Here is a 24,516-nt window from a genome sequence, read left to right as displayed (position 1 = left end):
ACACACCAACACACCCGAGCATAAGACTGACTGGAAATAATCTGAGCATGAACAACAACCAGCGTCATGCACCTGATACATAATCCTCACACGTTATGTAATCGTGGAGAAGCACGGAGACGTAGAAGTGCAAGTCGAGAAGAAAAATTACCAACCTTACTTTATATTGTAATTGTTTTATCTGGTATATACATATACATAGATATATATATATATATATTTTTATGTATGTGTGTTTTACATTATTTTCACATTTGTGGTTAGTAGCATCTCTGAATGTACCTAAGACTGAGAGGTCTTGGGAACCTTCACACCTGCGTCCACCTGAGACGGATGTGTATACCAGGTCTGAACAGAGACCCACGTTCTGGTGCTGCGTTGTGGGATAGCAGCGCCGAGATAAGAGGAGAGAAACACTGGAGTGATGTGCAGTGTGAACATTTTAACAGTCCATTATTTCAGTCTTTAACTTCATCTGTATCCGGTCTCCTTATCCGGCTCACTAAGTTACTCTGTTCCTTAAATTCCCCGCCCTGGTGGAAGGAGCTCTTGGAAGGAGCTGTGGACTGCAGCAGAGAGAAGGAGTGCTGCACTAACCTTGTCAGGATATTTCTGCACCAATTCCCGCACTTTGTTGGCACTGCCGTGTGCTGCCTCGATGACCAACCGGCCGGGGTTGTCCTGCTCTGTGGACTGAGACAGCAGCTTCTCCAACACTGAGATGACAGTACCTGGGGAAGGGAGGGGGAGGGCAGGGTGGGGAGAGGGGAGGGAGGGCAGACAAGAGAGACAAAGATTCATTTAGTTTAATCAGTCGGATGTGAACACCAGGATTAGAAATGTTGTCGCAAAGACTTGCAGAAAGCGGAACAGCACCACAAAAGTCACACTGGTTAATGTTTGTCGAGGCTGAGCTCAATGAAAAAAAACACAGGAATGAGTCAAAATGTCCCTCCATGCAGCAAAATCTGACCACACACACACACATGCACACACACACACACACACACACACACACACAGACGTCAATCTGATGTCACCCTCCCGTCCGCCGAGGCGAACACATGCACAGAACGGACTCGGCTGCGATTATAGAGACTGCTGAGAACTTCTGACATGAAGACAAATGTCTGCTGAGCTGCCAGAGCCTCTGGCCGTCAACATGCAGGATCGGAGGACATGCTACAGAGAAGAACAGCTCAGGACATGGACACCCTGTCCACACAGCGCTGGAAAAGACAGACAGACAGACAGACAGACAGACAGACAGACAGACAGACAGACAGACAGATAAACAGACAGACAGACAGACAGACAGACAGACAGACAGACAGACAGACAGGGAATGGCTGTGACCAGTTGCAGCTTGTCGTATGTGAGAGCATGCAGGGCGGACACAGAGCTGAAATGTGGAGGGGGGGAGGGCGGACCAATGACTGCATGCAGAGGGAGGTGGGGGAGGAAGCTGGAGCTGGAGTGTTTGAGATGAAGCCCCCTCGTCACGGCAGACGCCTTACTTCCAGATTCGCTGGGGTTCTCGGCCGTCATGAGGTTGGCGTCCACCTCCACGGGCTGCGCCGAGAGGCACGCCGGATTGAACGTCCACGTCTGAACTCCGAACGCCACCCGCAGGTCGCCGTCTGCGTATACTTTCAACACCTTCCCGACCTGCCCGAGCACCTAGGACAAAAAGCAGTAAGTAAGATGGACGTGGCGTGGGCGGATCGGGGGGGGGGGGGGGGACAGGGAACAGGGAAAAACTGTTTCTGTAACTTAATAAAAATAATCAGTCTGCAGTCGAGGAAGCGGCTCTGAACTCGACTACTTCCTGATGTTCAACCAATCTCCATGAAGTAGGTCACTCTTCATTCAGAGGGATGTCTAAAGGCCTTTCTTTAGCAAGTGACACAGTTGATATCATGCACTCAGACAACGAGTAACCCGAGGCTACCAGAACACAGAGGTAGGACAAAGTCATCGCTCTGCACGTCAAGACTTAGTCCGGAGTCAGGAGCCACTTCAAAATAAAGCACAGTTGTTTGTAAAATGTGAGAGTTAGAATAGTACATTTTCAGGAATCATAATTGATTTGTTGTGTATTACGTACTGAACTTTTTATAATATTAAACGCATAGTCTATAACTTCTGCCTCTCTCAATTAAAACAATACCAAAAGACGGCGTGGGATCATGGGACCACCATTGCCATAAGCTCCTCCCGGTTTGGTTTCCCTCAGCGTCAGTGGTTCAGGAAATCAAACTGACCCACTGATTTAGTGATTCAGAAGCAGTTTGACATTTAAAGTCAGAGTTTGAGCGACGCTGTACGGAGGACAGAGACGTCAAGGAGTCGGAGCGGAGATTGATGCTAACCTTTGTTCTTATTGTTTCTCTGATAACTCATGAAACAGACGTTCAGCAGGTTTTTACCAGCAGCTGAATGATGCGTCCTCCTCTCCAGAACAAACACACCAGGGGATTAAAACCAGTAGAAACACTCATGAAGCAGTTTCACTTTAAAAATCTGTCTCACATTTCTTCAGCTTGTGTCTCTGATAACTTCAGCTACCAAACTTTCCCTCCTGCTCACACAATGTGACCGGCTACCATCAGACCAAATCAAATCATCACAGTTGTCAGGAAAGTGAAGGTTTAAAGTCAGACTGAAGTCCACACCTCTGCAGGAACATGGTGTTAACTGAGCATTGTTAGCTGAAGCTAAAACACAGTGAAGAGTTAGTGTTATTTATTATCATTATTATTATCATTATCATTATCATCATGAGGCTGAATGAGCATACAGGAGCCATGCTGTCTGTCCACTCTCCATGTCCGGCCTGCAGTCTTTTCACACTCTCCATGTCCTCCAGCACTCTCACCAGTTCACCCACTCCAAAAGTGTTCACCTGGGGGGGGAGAAACACACACGGACACATTATTAACAAAGTGGATGAGCTGTTACGATCATCTGAAGCTGTGAACTGAGTGAGAACCTGCTGCAGGATCCTCTGGTAGCAACTGATCTGAGGCTCAGTACCTTGGTGAGGGCCCCGGGATGGAAAGTCCAGCGGATGTTGTTGCTGTACTGGACTCTGACGTCTCCTCGGTCAGTGATCCTATGAACGGTCCCGATCCGGCAAATGTACTGCAAACACAAACAGGCTTTTTCACCCCGGGTCTCTCCCTCTGCATGGCTGTGACCTTAATGTTCCCTCCGGCAGCTGTGATTCCAGAGTCGGATGCTCTGTGTCTTTTCACTCTGTTGCACATCGACGTCCATCTGAGCCACTTATATAAATACTGTGTATGCCAGGTTCAAGAGCCGTGTGTCTGTTTTGACTGTGAGGCCGTGTATGTATAAAGCATAAAAAATATGAACTGTGCACACAGTGCAAAGAGTCCATGAGTACATACGCTTCAGGAAGTATTCAGACCCCCTCACTGTTCTGCACACTCGATTTAATGTGTCAGTAACTCATAATGACAAAGTGAAAACATTTTAAACAATATTTTTAACTTTTCTCTGGCTCCAATCTCTGGTCAGTTGCTTCCTCTTTGCTTTAATTATCCTTGACATGTGTCTAGAACTTCAAACTGAATTGACGAGACAGAGTTTAGAGAGGCTCACACCTGGACTTGAGTGTTTAAGACCCTTTCAGAAGTCCCTGAAGTCACTATAGACCCCTGTCCTCTCACAGCTGTCTCTGCAGAACCCTCTGATCTTTGAACATTCCCCACTGTGACTTCTTGGATTCTCAACGCTGCCGCCCGTCGTCTGATTCTACAGGAATAGACGGATGTGACTCCTTCAAATCAATCGCAGTGGCTCAATAATATCTTATGTCATATGAGGCAGGAGAAAATGAGGCTCACCTGGTAAATTTTGTCAAATATGGAAACCTTTTCTGAGATATGTAATGAAAATCCTTAGTGTAAACGTGATTATAGGATATAGATCTGTTGGACCCTGAGAACTAGGAAAGTCTCTCTTGAACTTAATTATTTACTTATCTATTTACTTTGTATGTGCGTGGGGGGAGAGGGGGGTTGTATTTGTTTTTGTGTGCTCATCATTTAAGAAATGCAATAAACAGAGATTTAAAAAAAAAAAAAAACTAAAACTGTGGTCGGAGCTAAAGCTTTGAGAGTTCCCAGCAGCACACTGGTGTCAATAATGGAAGAGAGCAGCCAGAGAACACAGAGAAGAAAACATGCTCCAAAGAGCACGAGAGCTGAGGGTGGGGGTCACAGTTCAGCTCAACAGTGACCTGAAGCAAACAGCCAAGACAACACGAGTCAACACGAGTCTGACTGTCCTTGAGCGGAACCTGCCAAAGTCCAGACTTAAGATTCACAGCAGTTCAGACGCTTCTCATCCGATGTGACGGAGCCCGAGAGGATCTGCAGGGAGCAGCGAGATAAACTGCCCAAAGCCTGAAGAGACTCGCCCACGATGGAGCCAAAGGGGCTTTCACAACGTACTGAACACCTTTTGTTATTACAGATTTCAGTTCTTCATTTTTCATGAGTAAAAACAAGTTTTCACTTTGTCATTATGGGTCATTGAGGACAGATTGATCTACGACACAATAGAGCATTCAGAAAGGTGCGAATACTCCCAGTGTACACGTTGTACTTCTGCATTATAGAGGAACTCAACAGAGAGTCTGTTGTCTCTCGGTCAGACGGGAAGACTTCAGTACCTCTGCCATTTTGGGGTTCCACCCTCCGTGACCCTCCTGCATCTGTCGCAGGATGTCCACCTCCAGGAGACACTTGACCTTGTCCCCCTGCTGGAAGGAGTGTCCGTCTGCACTCTCCTGGCGCTGCAGCTCTGCGTGCTCTCCTGGATCAACAGGTGTCAGTCAGCATCAACAAAGAGGATCCGACTTGTGTTATAATAATAGTTTGGGTTTGAAATCAGTGTGTCATATTTACGTCTTTGTAATGTCTAAAAATGTCACATACAAATATCTGCAAACATTACAATGATAAAAAGTCAACTTTAAGAGCTTTAAATAGTTCCTTAACACAAAAGCTGTGTCACAATTCAGGGGCCGAAACTAGACTGTCTCATTTCAAAGGCTCCTTCTTTTCCTGAGAAAAATCCCAAGATTCATTGCGCTCCGGTAATGAAAGTAATCACCACCGACAGTGAGGAAGAAAATTACACTTTTAAATGTCAGTGTTTTGTTCCAGCTCAGTTCAACAGCTCACAGGTACAACTGTTAAAAACCACGGACCTTAAAACCTCAAGTGTCTGTGAAAACGGGAGCCGTCTCATTTCGGTTCGGCCACAACTTCGTAGACCACGTCCCCCTGAATTGGGACACAGCTGAACTGTCACCCAATGATGTCTGATTAACGTCTTCCTACCTCACAAAAAAAAAAGACTAGAATCTAAACCACAATCTGATTTTTTGTCAAAGTAATTCAAACACTGGAAGCGGGACTCTGCGCATCTTACCGAGCTTCGGTAGGTGGTCTTTGTAGTAGAAGCCTCCCTGGCCGTCGGACACGTACTTGAGGTCTACCTTGCCCTTGTGGCCCATTCGGTAGACATTAGTGGTGCCGTTAGACCAGGTGACACTGGCCACGCTGCGACCAGACTCTGTGTCCCAGCCGCGAATATCCACTACCTTCCCAACCTTACCCTCCCCGCCTACACACACACACACAAATATGCAAAAAAACAGTAACGTATCAGCTCGTTAAAGAAAAAAAATCAGGTTAGATAAAGAGAGAGGATTTTGTAAGAAAATATATGAAGTACAAAATTCCCAAGCACAATATTTTAGAGACGTGTGAGACAAATGAGATGAGACATTTTCCCTGACAAAACATATAAAAACACATTCAACATTTCACAGGATTGTTTCACATCCACACATCAGCTTTTTTTTTTATGAGAGGAAAGAAAACCCTTGTTAAGTCATTAAAGTCCTCAAGCTGCCTCAGTCGATAACCACACCAGCTAAACCAGTGACCCGTTAAGACTACATCATGGAAGGCTCGGGGTATTTGTGAGCATGCTCAGAGCATCACGTATGCACTTACTGCACACACATTTAAGCCCGATGAGTGACTTAACCGGAGCCCGGGGGGGCGTCGGTTTCAAAGACACCAAAAGGACATTTTGACTCATTCTCTCTCGCCCAGAAAAGGAAGCTGCGTTTTCTATTCTCAGAGACAACGATGACCAGGAGACAGAAAGACATATTAACATTCCCCTCTCCCCCCCCAAAGGGAGCAGTCGAGGGTTTGCTGATGTGGAAGATTGTTTTCATTTACTATCTAAACTATTTCAAAACATCAGCCGGCGCCACTTGTGTCTGAACGACAGCGTAGACCACATGATGTGAAGCTGCAGGCGACACACAAACACACACTTTCTCAACACTTTCACCACAGACTGTGTTTGCAGTGAAGGAGCTTCTCAGTTTTTTGGTTTTTTTTTTTGGCTGGAAGAAGAAAAACTAAAAAAAAGGACGTAAACATTACAGAACAAGGACTCACACAGACGGACACAACATCTGTGGAACAGACTCCGATGAGTCACCGGCAACATAACTGCACACAGACACACGGTTATCAGACGTTTCTCAGGTTAATGAGACGTGAGGTTAGAGCGCTGTTATGGTGGAACACTTTGAAGAGGCACGGCTCCATGCTCGAGCAGGTAGGGGGGCCTGTCGAGTTGGCAGCGCCAGGTTAGAGGAATGAAGCAGTCTCACCACACACACACACACACACACACACACACACACACACACACACAAAAAAAACTCACCGTCTTGGTTGCCCCAGTCCCAGTCAGGTCCACGAACAACTTTAACCCCCTGGAAGATTCCTTTAAGGATGATCCGCGGGAGGTTCTGCCTCGGCGCCAAGCTCACTCTGTGATAAGAGCACGGAGACACCGCTGAACAACTGGCAAAAAACCCCAACAACACACTTCCTGTCTTCATTATGAACCCTGGTTAAGAAAAATTTTAAATTTAACAGTTTCAATCTGTGACTGAAAAGAAAAAGAAAAAGAAAACAACATTTTGGAAAAATAAATGAAAACTAAATACATTTAGTTTGCTGCATCTCTACACTGGCTGCCTGTTTATTTTAGGATTGATTCTATAATTGTTTTAATGAGATCCAGGGCCCCTGAACTTTGAAGTTACGTCCCTGTTTTATCTCATTTCTTAACACATCCATCATTTACAAAAGTATTCAGGTGTCAGTTGCATCCTGTTTGCTTGAGATGTGTCACCTGTGGCACAGAATAATAATAAAATATATAATAAATTAAAAAAGCTTTTATTGTGTGATCTCTTTTTAATCTCATTTACATTTTACTCTGATGTTTTATATTCGACTCATGTGAAGCACTTTGTTACTTGTATTATTATTATTTAGGACAGAATACAACGTACAGTTTTTAAGGTTACACATTGATAATCAGTTAATCATTAAAATCTTATGAAATACAAATAAACAACATTTGCTGCACGACCCACGTTCATTTGGTGCATGAATCATGAACCAAGTGAACAAAATACTGTTGTCAAACAACATTCAATAAACAGATGGACAAAAAGAACAAATTCCAACAGATTACTACTGTTGATATTAGCGGTATCATGAAGAACACACATTTACACATTTAATATTTATCACCAAAACACACGAGTATCATAACATGTTGCACATGTTTCCAGCCTTACGATAATCTTTCTTTAAATTGTTTTGACACCTGAGTGGTTCACCTCAGTTTTCCTCTCTCTCATTAGCAGTGATTTCTACAGAGCTCGCTCTCTGCTGCGTCTGCCGGTCGAACACGACACACAGGGACATGCTGACACTGATCTATTGATCCAGCCTCTAACAACCACACACTGAAGTCAACAAGTCAAACCCTCGTTGACTTCCACTCTCACATCAAACTATCAATGCTGATACTGATATGTCTCCTGGCTCCGCCGCCTGGCAGACAACTTCTCTCTAGTTTGCTGAAGTGGATATCCTACTTCAGACAAGGTGCTTTTTCCTGCCAGGATTTCAGGATGATCGAAAACAAATCTCAACACAAAGCTGCCTTCTAAAAGTTGAGACAGTCACCTGCTCAGGATCTGACGTACCTTATGGTAAAGATTTGATCAGATCGTGGTGCAAAGGAGCTGCCTATTCCCATACTTTCTCGAAGAGATACTCGTCTTGATCAAACCGCAGCTTCCATCTCAAGCAAACACGGATGAAGTCAAAATCATATACAATCCAGTGTGATCAAAAGAAGAAGAGCCGTGTGAGAGCTGCAGTCCTCAGGGAGCCTCATGGAGGCTTTGCTGCCTCCACGTATCTCTCTAACACTGGAGTTAGGGTTAAAGTTAGCCTTGGCTAACCCCCCCCCCGGACAGATTTGTCAGGTTCTCAGTTGGTGGAGCAGGAAACAAGTCGCACATTTGGCTCTTAACAGTAAATCTCAGTGTGGGTCTGTTCTGAGAACGGAGAGCAGAGCTTTGAGCCTAATCCCTGGACAGCAGAGCTATCAGGAAGCAGGCCACCACAGGGCAAAGCAGGGAGCATGTGTGTGTGTGTGCATCTGCATTAACGCCTATATTTATTTATAAAGGAGATACAAGAGGAAACGCTGTAGATACAGCACATAGAGTCTGTATTTCTTCAATGAATTTGTGTTTTTTTTTGGTGTAATTGTCATAAGACTTACTAAAACAAAGTTGGTTATAGTAACAGACTTCCTGAACTCACAGTATTAAGGGGCCAAGGAGAAAATGTAACAAGGTGTGCCAATTTCCTGACGGCACAAAGCAGATTTAGTTCAGAACTGAAACGCGACCAAGAGAACTGTTAATGACGTGAGAGCTCATTCAGCATGAGAAGAGACGGCTCCTATAGCGTGACCCGAAAAATGATTTCAAAAGTAAAGAGGATGTGAGCGAACAGATGTCCTTGTTTCACGCCAGAGCAACGTGACCTCTGCGTCTGACGTGACGTGTTGTCTCTCAGGGAAGCGACTCTGACAAACACAAACAGCTCTTTCCAGGGATCAAGATTTCTAATCCTTCTCGGCCAGATGTCACCGCTGCTCCCAGACAGGATGATAACAGGAGACCTACACCTAGTGACACAACAGTCAGGTCAACAGTCAGCCAAGGGCTAGCTTTTAATCTTTGAAATAAAGCCAATGGGATTCACAGAACAACCACATGTTTATGATAGAACTACAGAGTGAGTTACACAAGGCTTGCGTGCTTTACATGAAATAAGGATTTGAGGACGAGGACAAACCAAGTTTAGCTTTAAGTTACGTTGAGCTAGCAGCTAACTTTACCCTTTTATATAGGTCTATACGGCGCTTTGCAAAAGTTTAAAAGCAAAGTGAGGATGCTTTAAAAATAACGCCATTTTTCTTCCTGTATACAGTTTGCTTACTCAGTTTTTCAAGGATCTTGGCAGGAATCAGAAGCAAGAAATCATCAAGAAAATGTGAAATCACGAGAGACGTGAGAGACCTCCTCTGGTCAAATCCTGATTTTATAACTGTGACGTCATCTGACAAAAATCACCAAACACATAAAGTAAAGACAAAGACTGATCCGTGATTTCAGATGGATTTACTGTAACATGATCACTCCGAGAGAAAGTCAGAAGAGACAGACTCTTTCTTTTTTTTTTTTTTTTGTTATTTTTTCAGGCATTTGCTTATTACAGTCATAGTGAGAGAGAGAGGGTCTCAAACCCAAACTCAAAATCTGGAAGATGGACTATCTTTCCATTGGGATCCACAACAGTTTAGTCTTTATTTACTTCAAGTCCAGAACGTCGCAGACTTTTATTAGACGCAGGTTTTTAATGTCGAACTCTCTCTGTTTGATATGTAGAGTTGGTCATAGACGTTACTGATGACCTCACTCTCTCCTGCTCTCTCTGTTCGGTGTGTCTTATGTTTAGTTATTCCTCTGTCTCCTTTAGTAATAACATGGAATCAAAGTAGTTTATTTGCTGTGAAGGACACGAGGCTCAGTGTATTGGAAGTGCTCCTCCTCTTCTTCCCAGAGCAGCTGGGAAACCAGAGCGGCCTCGGTAGACCGCCACTGACCAGTGGTGGAAATATCATCAGTCACATAATTATAAATACATCAGAACATTGATTCATCATCTGTACCAACTTTGTTTTAATCCACACCTTCCATGTCAAACCCCCTGAAAGTCTTTTCAAATAGATTTATGAGGACAGCCGTTTTGTGGTGGGAGTGGAAATGAGGAAGAAGTGCAAAATCAACATACATACATTTCAGACAAGAAATGAGCAGAGAAATTGTCATTTCTCCTAATAAAACCAAATTTAGCAGGAAAATCCAGTCAAATCTGACAGGGTCGCCCCGGCGGTTCACCTGGCAGAGCGCATACCATTTAGACTCAGTGACAACCGCAGTGGGCCTCTGCTGTATGTCACCCCATCTCTCTCTCTTCCCTAACTTTCCTCTCTCTCTCTCTCTCTGACTGTCTCTGTCATAATGAAGCCAGAAAGGGCCAAAAAATAATTTTGAAAGAAAAAAACAAAAAAATCTGGCAAGAAGACAGAGGGAGCAGTGGAAAACTCTGCAGGAGAGGAGTGGGGAGAGGCCGGTCAGATGTTTCTTAACTGTGACGACAGGGTGGGGAACTGAGGAGGTCTAGTAAAGCTTGATGTGCAAGGGAAGGATTACAAAACCGACTTGACCTGATACGTTCCCTAGAAAGTGCATGAGTGTTGTTTATGTGTGGAAGAGCCGATTAACCAACTGCATACCGACTATCTCCTCGTAAACATATGGCACACACATATGTCGCCCTGAGCGCTGTCGTCGTGCAAACATGTCTCCAAACGAACACAGTAAATAAACATCCATCATCGCTACCTCTCGGCGTCTGGTTCAGAGTAATTACACTGCAACAATAGTTTAATCAAAGTCATATCCTGAAGATTCAAGTCACAAACAATGGCCTCAGTCAGTGCAGAGGAAATATGCAACAACAGGAGTCACACAAGGTAACACCGGTTTATTCTGTGAATAAACTGCACATTGATTTGATCTGTATCCAGCACACGTTATCTAACACATGTGAGTTCTTGAAGGATGAAAATGTTAACATGCTAATCTGCACATCTGAGAATGCTACAATGCTAATCCAGTTAAATCTGTTGTGATTACAATGGAAGACACATGCACAGAACATCCAGCTCAGGTCTCGCACACCACGTCGCTGCAGCACTTTTAATAGTGTCGACAACTTCCCATTGCTCCCTCAGGACGCTAATAAAGTTTCTGCCTCCAGTGTGGTTATAAACTCCAAATAGATCTGCCCTGATTCAGTGGCCGTTAAACCCTCACACATGTTTGGTCCACATGAAAGGAGTCCCTTTTTCACCATGTTCAGGCCAAACCCGGTCTCCTCACATACACCGCTGCGGGCACAACGAGAAGTCACACTCATTATGAAACCGAGTTAAATTTGCCAAATATCAGTGTCTCATGACTGCCAGATTATAAATCAGTCTTTTGAAATGCTGTCAGCGAAATATGGGTCAGCGTTGTCTGGAAATAAAGAAGTGCTGTGTGTTGGGTAGCACGAACTGCACAGAGCTCCTCTCTTTCACTCATCTGACGAGAGAAGAAGTGACTTTCATGTGATGTTCTCCCAGATGAAACACTCTGTCCCAGCGCCAGGCGACAATCACTCGCTCCGTTTTCACTGGAATTATGCAAAGATGTTCTTTGATAAAAAAGGATGAAGAGAGAACGCAAACACCCGGCGCTATGAATGAATAATTTCACGTTATTATGACGAGCAGCAAATTGTGAATTATATTGATAAAAATTCTCTCGTTTCATTTATTTATCTCGGCTGTGCTGCAAAAACCTGCAGACGTGCATTTGTTTTTATCACCGCTACCAGGCAAGCTCGGCACTGACTGGTGCTGAATGCAAATGCATGAATGAAATTCCTGTGTAAAAACTAATACTGGACCCAAAATGCACAAACACACACACACACACACACACACACACAAGTCATAGATGCAAGGATGTTTTTTACAGGACAGCAAAACAGCAAAACTGCTAATATTTTAAAATCTGGAAAAAGTGAAACAAGCCAAAAATCATTATAAACTATTCTATAACATTTGACGTAAGTTTTCATTTCATGCAAAACAACTTAGTTTCCTCCAGTTGAGAAACGTTGCTAAAATAAGACAGATCCAGAGAAAAAATCATCCATGTTCTGCAATTCACTGATCACTTCCCTAAATCGTTCTTCTGTGTCTCTGTTGGAATACACAGCGTAGCTCACATATTACACCAAGTGTTCATAAATCTACACTGGTAAGTTATTTTTTGGGGGCATTTGTGCCTTTATTGTGATATTCACAGTGAGAAAGAGAGACCGGACAGTCAGGGGACGACATGCAGCAAAGACCCGCCTGTCAGACTCGAACCCATGGCCGCCGCGGTCAGGACTAAGCCTTCGTGGTGCGCGCTCCACCAGGTGACCCACCGAGGCGTCGCTTTTTATGTGTTTGTCAAATGTTATTACTGTAAAGCACCTTGTAACCCAGGTTTCAAAAGCTGCTTTATAAATAAAGTTTTACTTACTTACCCTGTGGGTGAGATTTCAATACAATTTAACACTAAAACAGTTTGTTCACTAACAATAGTTGATACAAATACGTTTTTATAAAAGCTGGAATTAAATTTTGACTGATGAACAGGAGAAATGAAAGGAATGAAAGGAAGACTGAGTGGAGCAGTGCTACGGCTGAGTGGATGATGAGATGGAAAAAATCATGATGGAGTTTATGCAAATGAGTTCACAGCACTGCCGTCAGAAACTAGATATGTGGTGGCCAGTGATGAACCACCATCCTACACACCGTCCAAAGAGTCATAGCCGCTCTGTACAGAAGACTTCATCCACATCACGGCTGCCTGACTCGACTTCAGATGAGTCACAGGCCTCTTTGCCACTTGTGGACATTAATATACCGTTCATGTTTCAGGCGCCATAAAAATAATCTCCCTGAGCGCCGCGGTGAGGAGAGAGGCCCGGTGCGTTATCAGTGAGGTCAGTTCATTCACAAGTTCTTGAATGGAGCTCAATTTTCTCAATATCACTCAGATTAGTGAAACTAATTAAAGGGATGCCAACATTTTGAAAGGCAATATTCATCCATTTGAATAACGTAGCACTAAATCGCCCTACAATAGTATTTCATAAATAGGTTTTTATGCAGCTTATTGTGTGTTCTTACCACAAAAACATAAAATGTGCTGTTTAACTTCTGCTTGAGACACATTTCACTTGTGCTTTTATTGTGACCTCTGCGAATGTCAATTAAATTATTATTTATTACAGCGGGAAGCAGGAAGTTATAAGCTCTTAAAACTAGAAAAGGTTTATTGTAGAACAACTGAGCAACAGCATTTCATTACATCATCACATTACACATTTAAACGGTAGCACTGATATTAAGGTGGCTCAATCCAAAGAAAGAAGGAAGTCAGTTATTTTTAGTTTTCTAGGTTTAGCTCTGTCTCACTCAGATGTTACACGCCACAGTTTCATGGAATAACAAACAACCTCTAAATAACTCAGATTAAAAGGCACAGATGATAATCGTGTCACTATTTGATTTGATATTTTAAAAAGGTCTCTGTCCATCTGTATTTTGATTATAGATCAGGTGTAGGTTCTATATTAATACTGTGAAAGTATCAAAGCCTCAGTCCATAGAGAAATGCGCACAGCCTGTATTCAGAAACTGAGCCTTAAAACCAGCCGTCAGGACTTCTGGAACTTTGTGATGTCACAACAAAGCAGTCACCAAGCCCCGCCCACCTGGACCCCCCATCCTAACCTTACAGGATTTGTTTTTTTCTAAGTGTTTTTACCTGATATCTGCTTTATTTTTATTGGTTCACTCAAAAAACAGTCAGCCAATCAGAAAAGAGGCTCAGAGCCTCCTCTCTTCTGATTGGCTCACCGACCTGTTGTTACTAGAGCTCCAGAGAGAAGCCTGAGAGAGGAGATGTAAAACTACAAATACATCTTCTTATGGATCAACACTTCAAATAAAACACAGAAGAAGGAGAAGAGTTTTTTTTCTTTTCCAGACTATCTGCTCTAATCAAGTTTCAATTTATTTATAAATCAAGATATCCTGAAACCGAAACTGTCAATACTGTAAATTACTGAAAATCATCATTTACTTAAATTTTCATCAAGATAAGAAGAAAATTTTTACCAATTCACTGAAATGAAGATTGACTCAAAGCTGTGACCTGTTTGGACGCTCACCATGAAAAACACTATCACCTAAATGAAGGACACAGCTGAGCCAAACAACATTTGGGCCTCAATGACAAATCAATAGTTCTGGTGGGAAAGAGAGGAGGGAGACAAAACGAGATTCCAACTACTGTCAGAGTGATGGAACGATCACTGCGCTGGTCTGTCTCACTGGAAGAGGCCGGGTTTCACCAAGAGCTCAAACCCGCTGCGAGTCCACGAGGTACACAATCAAACACACACCAGACCGCCATCACAGCAAATGAAAACAGGAAGTGAAAAGATACTGGGTTCAAAATCATGACCAGGAAAGATACGAAGCTAAGGTGTAACAATTCGTCCGTTGCACTGCAATTAAACTATAAGAATAACAAAATTAAAACTGTGAATTTGTTCTCCTGTCTGGGGCTTTAACGAACACACACTTTTGACTCCTGACCGATTCAAATAACCGTTTTTTAAACTCACATTGAAGCTGAAGAGCGACGAGTCATGATTCACGCACCTATTTGCAGCGGGGACGACAGACGCAGGAGAATAAATGGAGCAGCGTTGGACCTGGACCAGGATGAACTATAGAGGAAATCTGGGTCATACATATCACCTCGTTAAAATGAGAACAGGCCATCCAGCTGACATTCAGACGGCGCCCACGGCAGTTTGGAGCTTTACTGTGAACTGATGCAGAAGAGTGGATTCTGAAAGGAGAACTCACTCCAGTAAATGTGGACACACAGAGAGAGGACACGTGGAATCAGCCGGCTCAAACATCTACCCACGGCGAGGCCGAGCGAGGTTTTCGACGAAGATAACCAAGTACTTCCTGCTCAGTGCGATTAATTATAATTTAACTGCGCTTCCTGCTCATGTACATGAAGACTTCAGTCTCTTGCCTTCTCTTCGACACACAACCCTCGCTTCGGTTTTTATTCTGGATTCATTATGTCGTCTTTTTTTTTTTAATTTGTCCTCACACAACTTCCCTCTCACTCGCTGTCACTGGGTTTATTTTTTGTGAGGGAGAGAAAGAAGGAGCGCTAGTTTTTGATGCAGCTGAGAATGATCTGACATTCAGAAATGAGGTCGCGTTGAGAGTTATGAATCGAGATAGCGATTTTAACTTATTCAGCAGAGCGACTGACGTGTTACTGTAGCTCTAATAACCACCATGGCACCTGTTCAGGAGTCGTTGGTTAATATCAAACATTATTTACCTTACTCTCATTTATCTGTTGGCTAAACTGCACTGTGATTGACAAAAATAAAGTGAAACCTGATGTAATCACAGATAAAACGTTGGCTGTTGGTTAAAAGTACTTAAGGAAAAGAGAGCAGACGCAAGACACCTCCTCCCCTCGTCTCTCATCCCTTCAGAATAAATACCTGAGTTTAAGAAGTGTTTAACCTTGTTAACGTCCATATGATGTTTTTATATATTACAAGACATATGATGAGTGAAATAATCATCAACACCATGACTCAGTGTTTCCAATGACAGTCTCATAAAAACAGATTCAGGGTTTCATACGTCACAAACCCAAGGAACCAATCCTGTCAACTTGTGGGGACAGGGGGGCGGGGCTAAATAAACCTGACACCTTGTCAATACAGAGAGAGAGAGAGAGTTAGCATTAGCACAACTGCTAACACTGTGTCAGCCACTGTCAGTCACAAGCTAACAAACAACATAAACACTAACTGCTAACCGCTCTGAAAAGATGCTAACTAGCTAAACGTTCTGACCCGTCTGCTAGTCTCTGGTTCTGGTCTCCACAGACTCCTCCTCTGAGTCTGGGTCTGACTGAGGCTCAAACATGCAGCTGAGTCTGAGGTGGTGGGCGGGGCTCAAGGCCTGATCCAGATTTCTCAACCAGGAAGTAAGAGTAGATGTGCTTCACACCCAGTTTTTATGTGTGAAATAAAAACTAAAATATGAATCACAGCAGAGGATTTTCACAGAGTTTAAAACAACGAGAAACTTTAACTGAGAAGAAAACGGCCAGAGATCTTAGTTTACCAGCAGAAACCTGAAATTAACTAAAGAAACTAAAGGAAGTTAAATGGAGGAAGCAGCACCAATAAGAGCTTACCTCGTCTGACTCTGAATTTGAACAGAGCGAGCTAGTCGAACAGTGACGTGGTGACGGGCGACACCATAATTAGAATTTAAATGAGGAGGGGGGGTTGTGCCAGGGGGAAAGCGGCGGTGCGGTACTCACGGCTGGGAGTGCGCCGTCTCGTAGCGCTCGAACGCGTGGCTCAGGTCGTGCTTGTTGTTCATGTAACACTGGGTGCACAGGTCGTAGTCGAAGCACACCTTGCACTTCCATCGCATTCCCATGATGCCGTGCTTCTTGCAGCTGTCACAGATGATGTTGGAGTGACGCACGCCTGGAGGGGAAGGAGAGGGGAGCGGAGTCATCAATTTAAAATGTCTGAAGTCTCTGTTTCTGTTTCTTTCTATTGGATTTCTGCAAAGAAATTCATGTCAGGTAAGAATTTGTCATGTGCTGTGTAGAAAGTATCTATGTCTTTCCCGTATACAAGTCACTGAAGCAGACAAGACGTATGTCATGTCTTTACAGATGTCACTTATCACAATGGCTGATATCATGAGATGTGGAAGAGCTGAGGCACAAACAGCATGACAACAACGCCCCCTCCCCCTTCGCCCCTCATCCCTTCTCCTCCTCTTTCGCTCCATTAATTGAAAGATCGGCTTCTCGGGCAGAAAAATGTCACTTTAAATGGAGCAAAAATGGTAATGAGTCCTTCATTAATGTGTGTGTCATTCAAGTCCTAAATAGAGCTGGATGGCTGACGATGAAAAATGGTTCTTTACAGTTACATGCTTACTCGAAAATGGGCATTGTGAATGCTGCGTGAACAATCACAATGAACGAGATAAACATGGAGAAACGGCTTTTCAACACGGACGAGGCTCAACAGCGAACTGTGCGATTCTTCATCAGGAGTCTGTGAAGAGTTCTCAACAGTTTGACTTTAATAACAACGATTTTTTAAAAGATTTACTGAGCAATTAATACAGGGGAAATGAATGCCATCAAAACTTTACAGTGGGTCTGCAACAACTAAATGTGACTTATTGTTTGTGAAACAAAAACGGGAAAAGGGAGGGAGACTTAATTAGAGCAGAAAGGGGACTGGGAGGATTTATGGGAGCCACAATGGAAAACTTCATAGAAAGAGAGGTTTGTTGGAAAAACCTCATCAGGTTCTTCAGGCTTCCTGTTTCAAAGACTCGTCGTATAATTGTCCAGTTGCTGCGAGTTATTATCATATAATCCGGTCCAGCAGGAGGTTTCATTAAAATGTTTGTCCTGCTCCATAAAAACCATTATAGTGGCTCAAACCAGAAACACCAGTACAACTGACTGGGTCAGCATTATTCATGATATTCTGGTTCTGTTTAGCTCAGTGTCTATCTATTGTTTTAATACAATGATTAAGCGCCACATCAGCTACAATAAAAACAGCATTTAAAATTAATTAATATTTAATTTGGAAAAAACACTTTGGCACAAAAGGACAAAGTTGATCCTGAGTGGCTCTGAAGAAAATGGGTTTTAAAGCTGCAACCAACATCTTTGTAAAAGTACTAGCAAGAATCATCGAACGATTGATCACGTTCTTAGTCTTGTTTATTTATTCTGTGATTGGACATTTCCTGATTTGAAAGATGGTTTCGCTTGTTTTGAACTTTATTTCATTAAAACAAAGTTCTGCTTTGTTAAGATGAAAAAGGTTTTGTAGAAAAAACATTTAAACTTTAATTTAATGTTTACTGTAACATATAAAAAGTATTGTTCTGGTCTCATACCAAACCTCAGATATGGTTTTCATAGCAGTAATGACAAATTTGAAATGAGACCTAATGACCCTCGTCTTCACTTCTTACCGATTTGAGCGTTGTCATAGAGCAGCAGGTCGTAGGCACCCTGGTATCCAGTGCGGTAGTTGGTGCGTGTGCCGCTGTCCCACTGCACCACCACCGTCTTGTCTGGTGTGGTGGTGCTGCCCTGCCGCCCGATCTCCACCACAGTCCCCACGTGGCCCTCGCCATCGTCCTGGTTTCCCCACTTCCAGTCCAGGCCGCGCACCACGCGCATGCCCACCTCCATGCTGCCTCTGTCGGGGCCTGGCCTGGGGGCTGAGCGCAAGGGGCGGGGCCTGGCGGCTCTGTCACTCCCGCTGCTGCGCCGCTGAGGCTTGTGAGGGGCGGGGCCGGCTCGTGCCGATGATATTGCGGGCAGGGACGGCACCAGGGGTGTTTCCGGGAACAGATCAGGGGTCACTGGAGGTCAAAGGAGATAGAAGGTCAATGGAAACACGGAAACAAAGACACAACAATGACAGTGCAGTAAAAAGTCAGAACTAAACATAAACAGCTGATCCCTGCGAACCTGTCACAGCTTTACAGGAGCCTCAGAAAACTTAGGGTCCATGCATGTTGTCTAACTACGTGTCTGTCAGTCGCTGTTGAGGGATTAATAAAGCAACATGCCAGGTGTCTTATTAATTTTCCGAGCTGTGTTCTTCTCTTCGCTAGTGGATCGTTCACAGGAAGCCTCGCTGTGTGTCATGGCACATTTCTGGAGAGAGCAGCTGGACTCGACTGCTACGCCCTGCTGAGCTAATCAAGCCCTGACCTGACACACACACACAGACACACACACACACACACACACACACACACACTTGTACTGTGAGTTTGTTCTGACATCCATAGCAGGACAGTCTATGGGCTTCATTCATGCTCTAAACCTGAATCATAACACACAACGTCTTCAAGCTAATGAGCAAAAACTCTGTCAGTGACAATGCTCAGTACTCTGCACATCTCAGGTATCTACTGGACCTACCTGGATCTCATTATAATTCCTACAATAACCTGAAAAGCCTAGAATTGAACTCCTGGAGTGTGAAGACTGCAGATTTTGAATGGCTGCTCAAAACAGGAAGGAAGCAGCATTTCTGTGGGAGCTTGAGTCAGCGATACGGAAATGAACCTTTGCTAAGGAGCACGACCAGCAGCATTAATCACATGTGACGCATCAGAAGATATTCTTTCACACTCTCACATCAATTTAAAACTGATTTAAAAGCACTTCCTGCAGAGCTATGTAGAATTACTTGTGAGGTTGCAGAAAGGGAAAAAACAAAAACAGCAGCTAACATTTGTCCATATAACTACAGCTCCGAATAACAAACTACAAAAAGCACGTTGTGTGTTTACGCCTCTTTCCTAAAAACGGCGATAAAAGAAAGAGGAAAGTTTGCCGACGATATCTGCAACACGAGGAAGGCAGACCATGATAAAAAATCTTTCAGCTAAGTGCTGTTAAACCAGGCTGACACACAGTGCCTGCAGAAAGTAGAGCACACGTCCTAATTGCTGTCACTTCTCATCGTAAGGACGGACTCACCCTCACGGTTCCTGCTTTGTATTAACAGCCCATACAAACAAATTCACAGCACCTGTAAAAGTCCCATAACCTGAAATCAAAGTCCCATGTTTGTCAGAAAGCTCGCAGATCTGAGCACCTCACCGAACAGACGGTGCTGGTAATCCATCATTTCCCTGTTTACAAGAGGCACTAATCTAAATTAGAAGGACAATGAAGAGACTTAAGCCTTTTTTCTGTGGACGGAGAACAAATGATCTACGAACGCTGGTGTGGACAGGAAACTTTCAACATGTTTCAACGCCGTCTTAAAAGTTCATCCACATTCGTCTGAGAATAAGCCAAAAAAACAAAAAAAACAACCTCCATTCACCTGGCACCTTTCACCCGATGTGCTCTTTGGTATAAACAGCCTGACAGTTCAGCCACAGGGTTTACTTACAAAAAAAGATCTTTCAATAACAGGGAGGGCAGATGTCTGTAATGTGGCCGAGATTACACGCGCATGCTTATCAAGATTACAATGTCATTTAGGTATTAAAGGCATCTGCTTAAGCATGAAAACATATGGGATGCCGGGGATCAAAGGAGGGAAAGCAGCCTGCTTATACTCCGTTTTCTGTCCAAAATGACAGCTTAGCCTCTTTTATGCACTGGAATAATATCCCAGCCAGTCATTTATCGTTTCAGCGTGAAGCGGAGAAGCTGTCAGGAGGAGTGGACGGCTTCTCACACACACACACACACACACACACACACACACACACACACACACACACACACAATGCAGGAAATACCGAGTTCAGAAAGGCCTTACTTTTTAAAAAATGTTTTGCAGTAAAGCAGGAGCACAGTGTTGCATTCTGGGTTGAGGAATTGTTTTGCAGACACAGACAAAGAAAAAAAAAAAACCTAGAAAACCTAACCTCCCACCTACATTTAAAACGGCTCCGCTACCCCTGTCTCTTATACACATCTACACTGATATCTTTATTAAACAGACCAGGACTGGTACCGACAAGCAGACACAACACAGAGGGGGGGGGGGTCAGGGGACGACTACCCACACAACAAGCTCCTATCCCACATCTACAGGGATCCACACCGATTCTGTGCTGCCAGCTTTTATCTTTTGTCTCTCTAACAACATCATTCAGAAATACACACTGTGTGAATCCCACAGCTCAAGCTGCGTTTGGCATTTGCGAAGAAAAGTTCTTTATCAAAGATGTCATCACATGTTCCACTTCACATGTAATCTGCATGATTAAATGTCCCTGTGGGTTATTGTGTGTTGGACAAACGTCATGTTCACTAAAACAGAGAATATGTGAACGCGAGAGCTCCATAAGATAGAGATTACACAACAGGAGTTCGTCATTTTTAAACATGACATCTCAACATTTAGGGGTTGAAAAGGAGCCTCTACCTGAAAGAGGTGGTAACATTGATGAAAGACGCAGACTTGATATTCATTTTGCAAAGGACTGAATGATGAGATCCACTGTCAGGTTAAATCTATCTAATCTAATGCCTCTCTTGTATTTTGTATATTTATATATGCTGTTATATATATATATATATATATATATTGGACGATCAATAAATTGTGATGCTGAGCAAGAGCAGTGTGCAGGATGTTCTTCTTTGCAAGGCAAAAATATTTGATAAAAATATCTTTTTAAATCCCAATGCATGTTTTTTTGTGTGTGTGTCTGCAGATGGTCACTTCCAGAAAATCTTCTTTGCACATAAAATGTAGAGAGATAATAAAATTGAAAACCAAAACTACATCTTTAAACGCAGTAAGCGATAAAGATGTTACTACTGGATGAAATTTGAGACCATGAAAACAGAGAAGAGTGAAGCAGCCTCACAAGCGTAAAGAGTAAAGAACCTGCAGGTTTTACCACAAACAACTTTCTGCAAGTTTTTCAAGACAATGTTTAGGAGCTTAAAGATAAAAGATAAATAAATGCGGATGTAAAAGTAACAGTTCTCTAAACACAACAAGTGTTTGCACAAACACACCTCAGGTCTGAACTTCAGGTCTTGTATTTACACTTCCTTGTATTTACGTAAGAACTTCCATATCTGGTGTGTAACGTTATCTGCAGCAGCCATCGGGCTGAACTCCAGGACTGTGCCGACGGACGTGATGACAAAAATTGTTATGGATGTTTTCTAGTTCACCAACTGTCAGGAGCACATTCAACGCTGAACTGAAAATCACTGAAATCTTGAAAATGATTTAAGTGGTCTACCTGAAACTGTAACATAAAACCGTCTACTTCTAAAGTGAAATATCAAAGCCTTTTATTTTTTAAAAAGAAAACAAATTCAAATTTTACATCTGTCCAAAAACATTTTTAAATGTATTTTGTTAAATGTTTTGGACATTAAACCAGATCCTGTTTGTAATATTAAACTTCAGATCATATTTAGATCTTTGTTTAACGTAGCTCATGATCAAGGGAGCAAAGGAAAGTGCTTTGAGATTTGAGATGACACAACAGGTAAAACAGATGCCATCATATTGATTTAATGTGCAGCACATGGTCGGCAAAGAACCGGCATTTGATAAAAGTGTGAGAACAGGCAGCTTTATAAGCATGAGCCATTAAAATGTTGTTGTATGAAAACGTTTGGCAGGAAGCTGTTATAAATAAATCCAACAAAAGTCAAATTTTACCAGCAGCTATGACGGATTAAAGTGTCCAGGTGTCAGTTTCACTTCTTTTCAACGACGCAGGAAAACATCCATGTGGATACAACAGGTGCAGCTGCAGCATGAGCCCTGTTCATCCAGAGGTTGGCTGTCCAGTCTACATTCCTTCTACTTTTCTGTGTGTGTGTGTGTGTGTGTGTGTGTGTGTGTGTGTGTGTGTGTGTGTGTGTGTGTGTGTGTAGAATGACCAGGCCACCTGTGTTGCTGAAATGTCGCTGCCAATCTGCAACTGAGGGCTGAGACAGGCAGGATTACAGCTTTCTGCCTGCAATAACAGATGGACTGGCTTCCGTCACACACACACACACACACACACACACACACACACACACACACACACACACACACACACACACACTGCTGTGGGCCAATCTGGGAGGGCAACGTCAACCTCCTTCACACAAACAACCAGGCACTCGACCACAACAACAAATGCAAGGACTCAATCAAAGTTTTCAATATAAAAAACACTACATAACTAAATACTATATAGTACAGTACTAAGTACTAAGTAAATGTACTTCATTACTGTCTACAGTGATCTGTCTTTGTACACATTTCCCCTCACTGAGACCACACAGTGTTAAGTGTAGTGCTGATAGACTGGGATCCCACCCGTCCCACGTGATCCTAATCTCCCCTGAACGAGAGGAAGTGAGACGGTGGAACTGTGAATCCTGCAGGTGCAGCACAGGAACACAGTCCATCACCAAACTCTGCTGCTGGTCTGAGGTAATTGCACAAAACATTTCAGAATCAAATATTAATAATAATAATAATAATAATTATAATAATAATTATAACAGTACACATGTCCCTGTTACCCCGGAGCGAAAAACTACCTACAGACATTGAAGGTTTCACTGAAGGCGGAGACACATGACAAGTGATAAGCAGATAAGCATATTTGTAGTTCTTTATCCAACCTACAGACAGATCCGGTTCTGAACACTGATAATAATCACTGAGCAGCTTCAACATGGAAAATGAGTCATCAGTATTAATATCATTATCATTATTAATATTAGTGGCAGAACCGGAGCCATTAGATACAGCGTGTGCTGCTCGGGCTGTACGTGCTGTGACACGTGGTCTGACTGGTTTGTGTCCTCACTCCTAATGTCTAATAAGAACAGGCTGTTGAACGAGAGTGTAATCTACACGCGAGCTCTATGAGTTCAGCCTCATCAGCCTTAATATCAGCCTGCTGCAACTGGTTTGTGTCAGAAACATCTGGTGGCCCAGGGACTGATGGGAAAAATCAATAAGGACCCTGAGTACATAACACATTTACAAAGATTTCTTCAGAGTGGGCGAGTGGCTTAAAATAACACTCTCCACTTCAGGCTTCTGCTTGGCTCTACCTACCTCCTCTCAAACCTCACTCAAAACTGGACTTATGTGGGAAATGACTCACATTGATCACGTGTAATTAAACAAATAAACAATTGTTTACAACATTGTAGTGCTGCACAATTAATCAAAATATAATCATAATCACAATATGGCAAAGTGCAATTTCCAAATCACAGGAGCTGCAGTTTTCTTTCTTGATAAAGGTAAAATGTGTCATGACATTGTTGTGCATTGTGCATTACAGCCTACAAATCAAACTCTCCAGACATAAAGGTTTGTTTGGTACAAGACGATCACATCAGCGTCAGCGGCAGTAAAATGTAAAAACGATCATTTCCAACTGAAATCACAATATCTGCCAAAATAATCACAATATGATGTTGTTTATCACATATTGTGCAGCCCTACTACAAAGCACTTTAAAAATGAATTTGTTGGTTACTCTTGGTCATTTTAGATTCTTAATCTCTGACCTTTTAATTTCTGTTTGTACCTGTTTTAGTTGATTCTTGTCATTACATTATTTATTAATTGTATTTTTACGTTTGTTCTTTTTAAACTGGTATTTTTATCTACTCAACGTCTTTGTAAATGAGGGATTTACCCTCAACGATTTTAATTAAAGACATATAAATGTAGATATATACAGCACGTTCCAAATTAT

General features: G+C 42.9%; 1 protein-coding gene across 7 annotated transcripts in view; it reads right to left on the bottom strand.

Annotated features, from left to right (window-relative positions):
* The window catches only part of mib2 (MIB E3 ubiquitin protein ligase 2), a 49,150-nt gene that overhangs the window by 16,298 nt on the left and 8,336 nt on the right, over positions 1–24,516 (bottom strand). For 6 of the 7 annotated variants that reach the window (XM_087172191.1, XM_023399774.2, XM_023399777.2 and 3 more), the window contains 9 exons: positions 18,262–18,657; positions 16,562–16,733; positions 6,790–6,896; positions 5,467–5,661; positions 4,703–4,845; positions 3,037–3,144; positions 2,801–2,905; positions 1,518–1,680; positions 598–731 (listed from right to left, as the gene is read on the bottom strand). In XM_087172191.1, coding sequence (XP_087028317.1) covers positions 598–731; positions 1,518–1,680; positions 2,801–2,905; positions 3,037–3,144; positions 4,703–4,845; positions 5,467–5,661; positions 6,790–6,896; positions 16,562–16,733; positions 18,262–18,484 — 1,350 coding nt within the window. In that variant the 5' untranslated portion in view covers positions 18,485–18,657. Of the gene's footprint in view, positions 1–597; positions 732–1,517; positions 1,681–2,800; positions 2,906–3,036; positions 3,145–4,702; positions 4,846–5,466; positions 5,662–6,789; positions 6,897–16,561; positions 16,734–18,261; positions 18,658–18,766; positions 18,785–24,516 lie in introns of those variants that run through there. The other variant, XM_087172192.1, reaches the window with a different exon arrangement.

Source organism: Seriola lalandi, unplaced genomic scaffold (assembly GCF_002814215.2).
Source record: "Seriola lalandi dorsalis isolate HSWRI2012SDOR001 ecotype SW California unplaced genomic scaffold, Sedor1 jcf7180002052119, whole genome shotgun sequence".
Lineage (NCBI taxonomy): Eukaryota > Metazoa > Chordata > Actinopteri > Carangiformes > Carangidae > Seriola > Seriola lalandi.
Note: the sequence above shows the minus strand (reverse complement) of the source record. Positions and strands in the feature narration are given on the sequence as shown.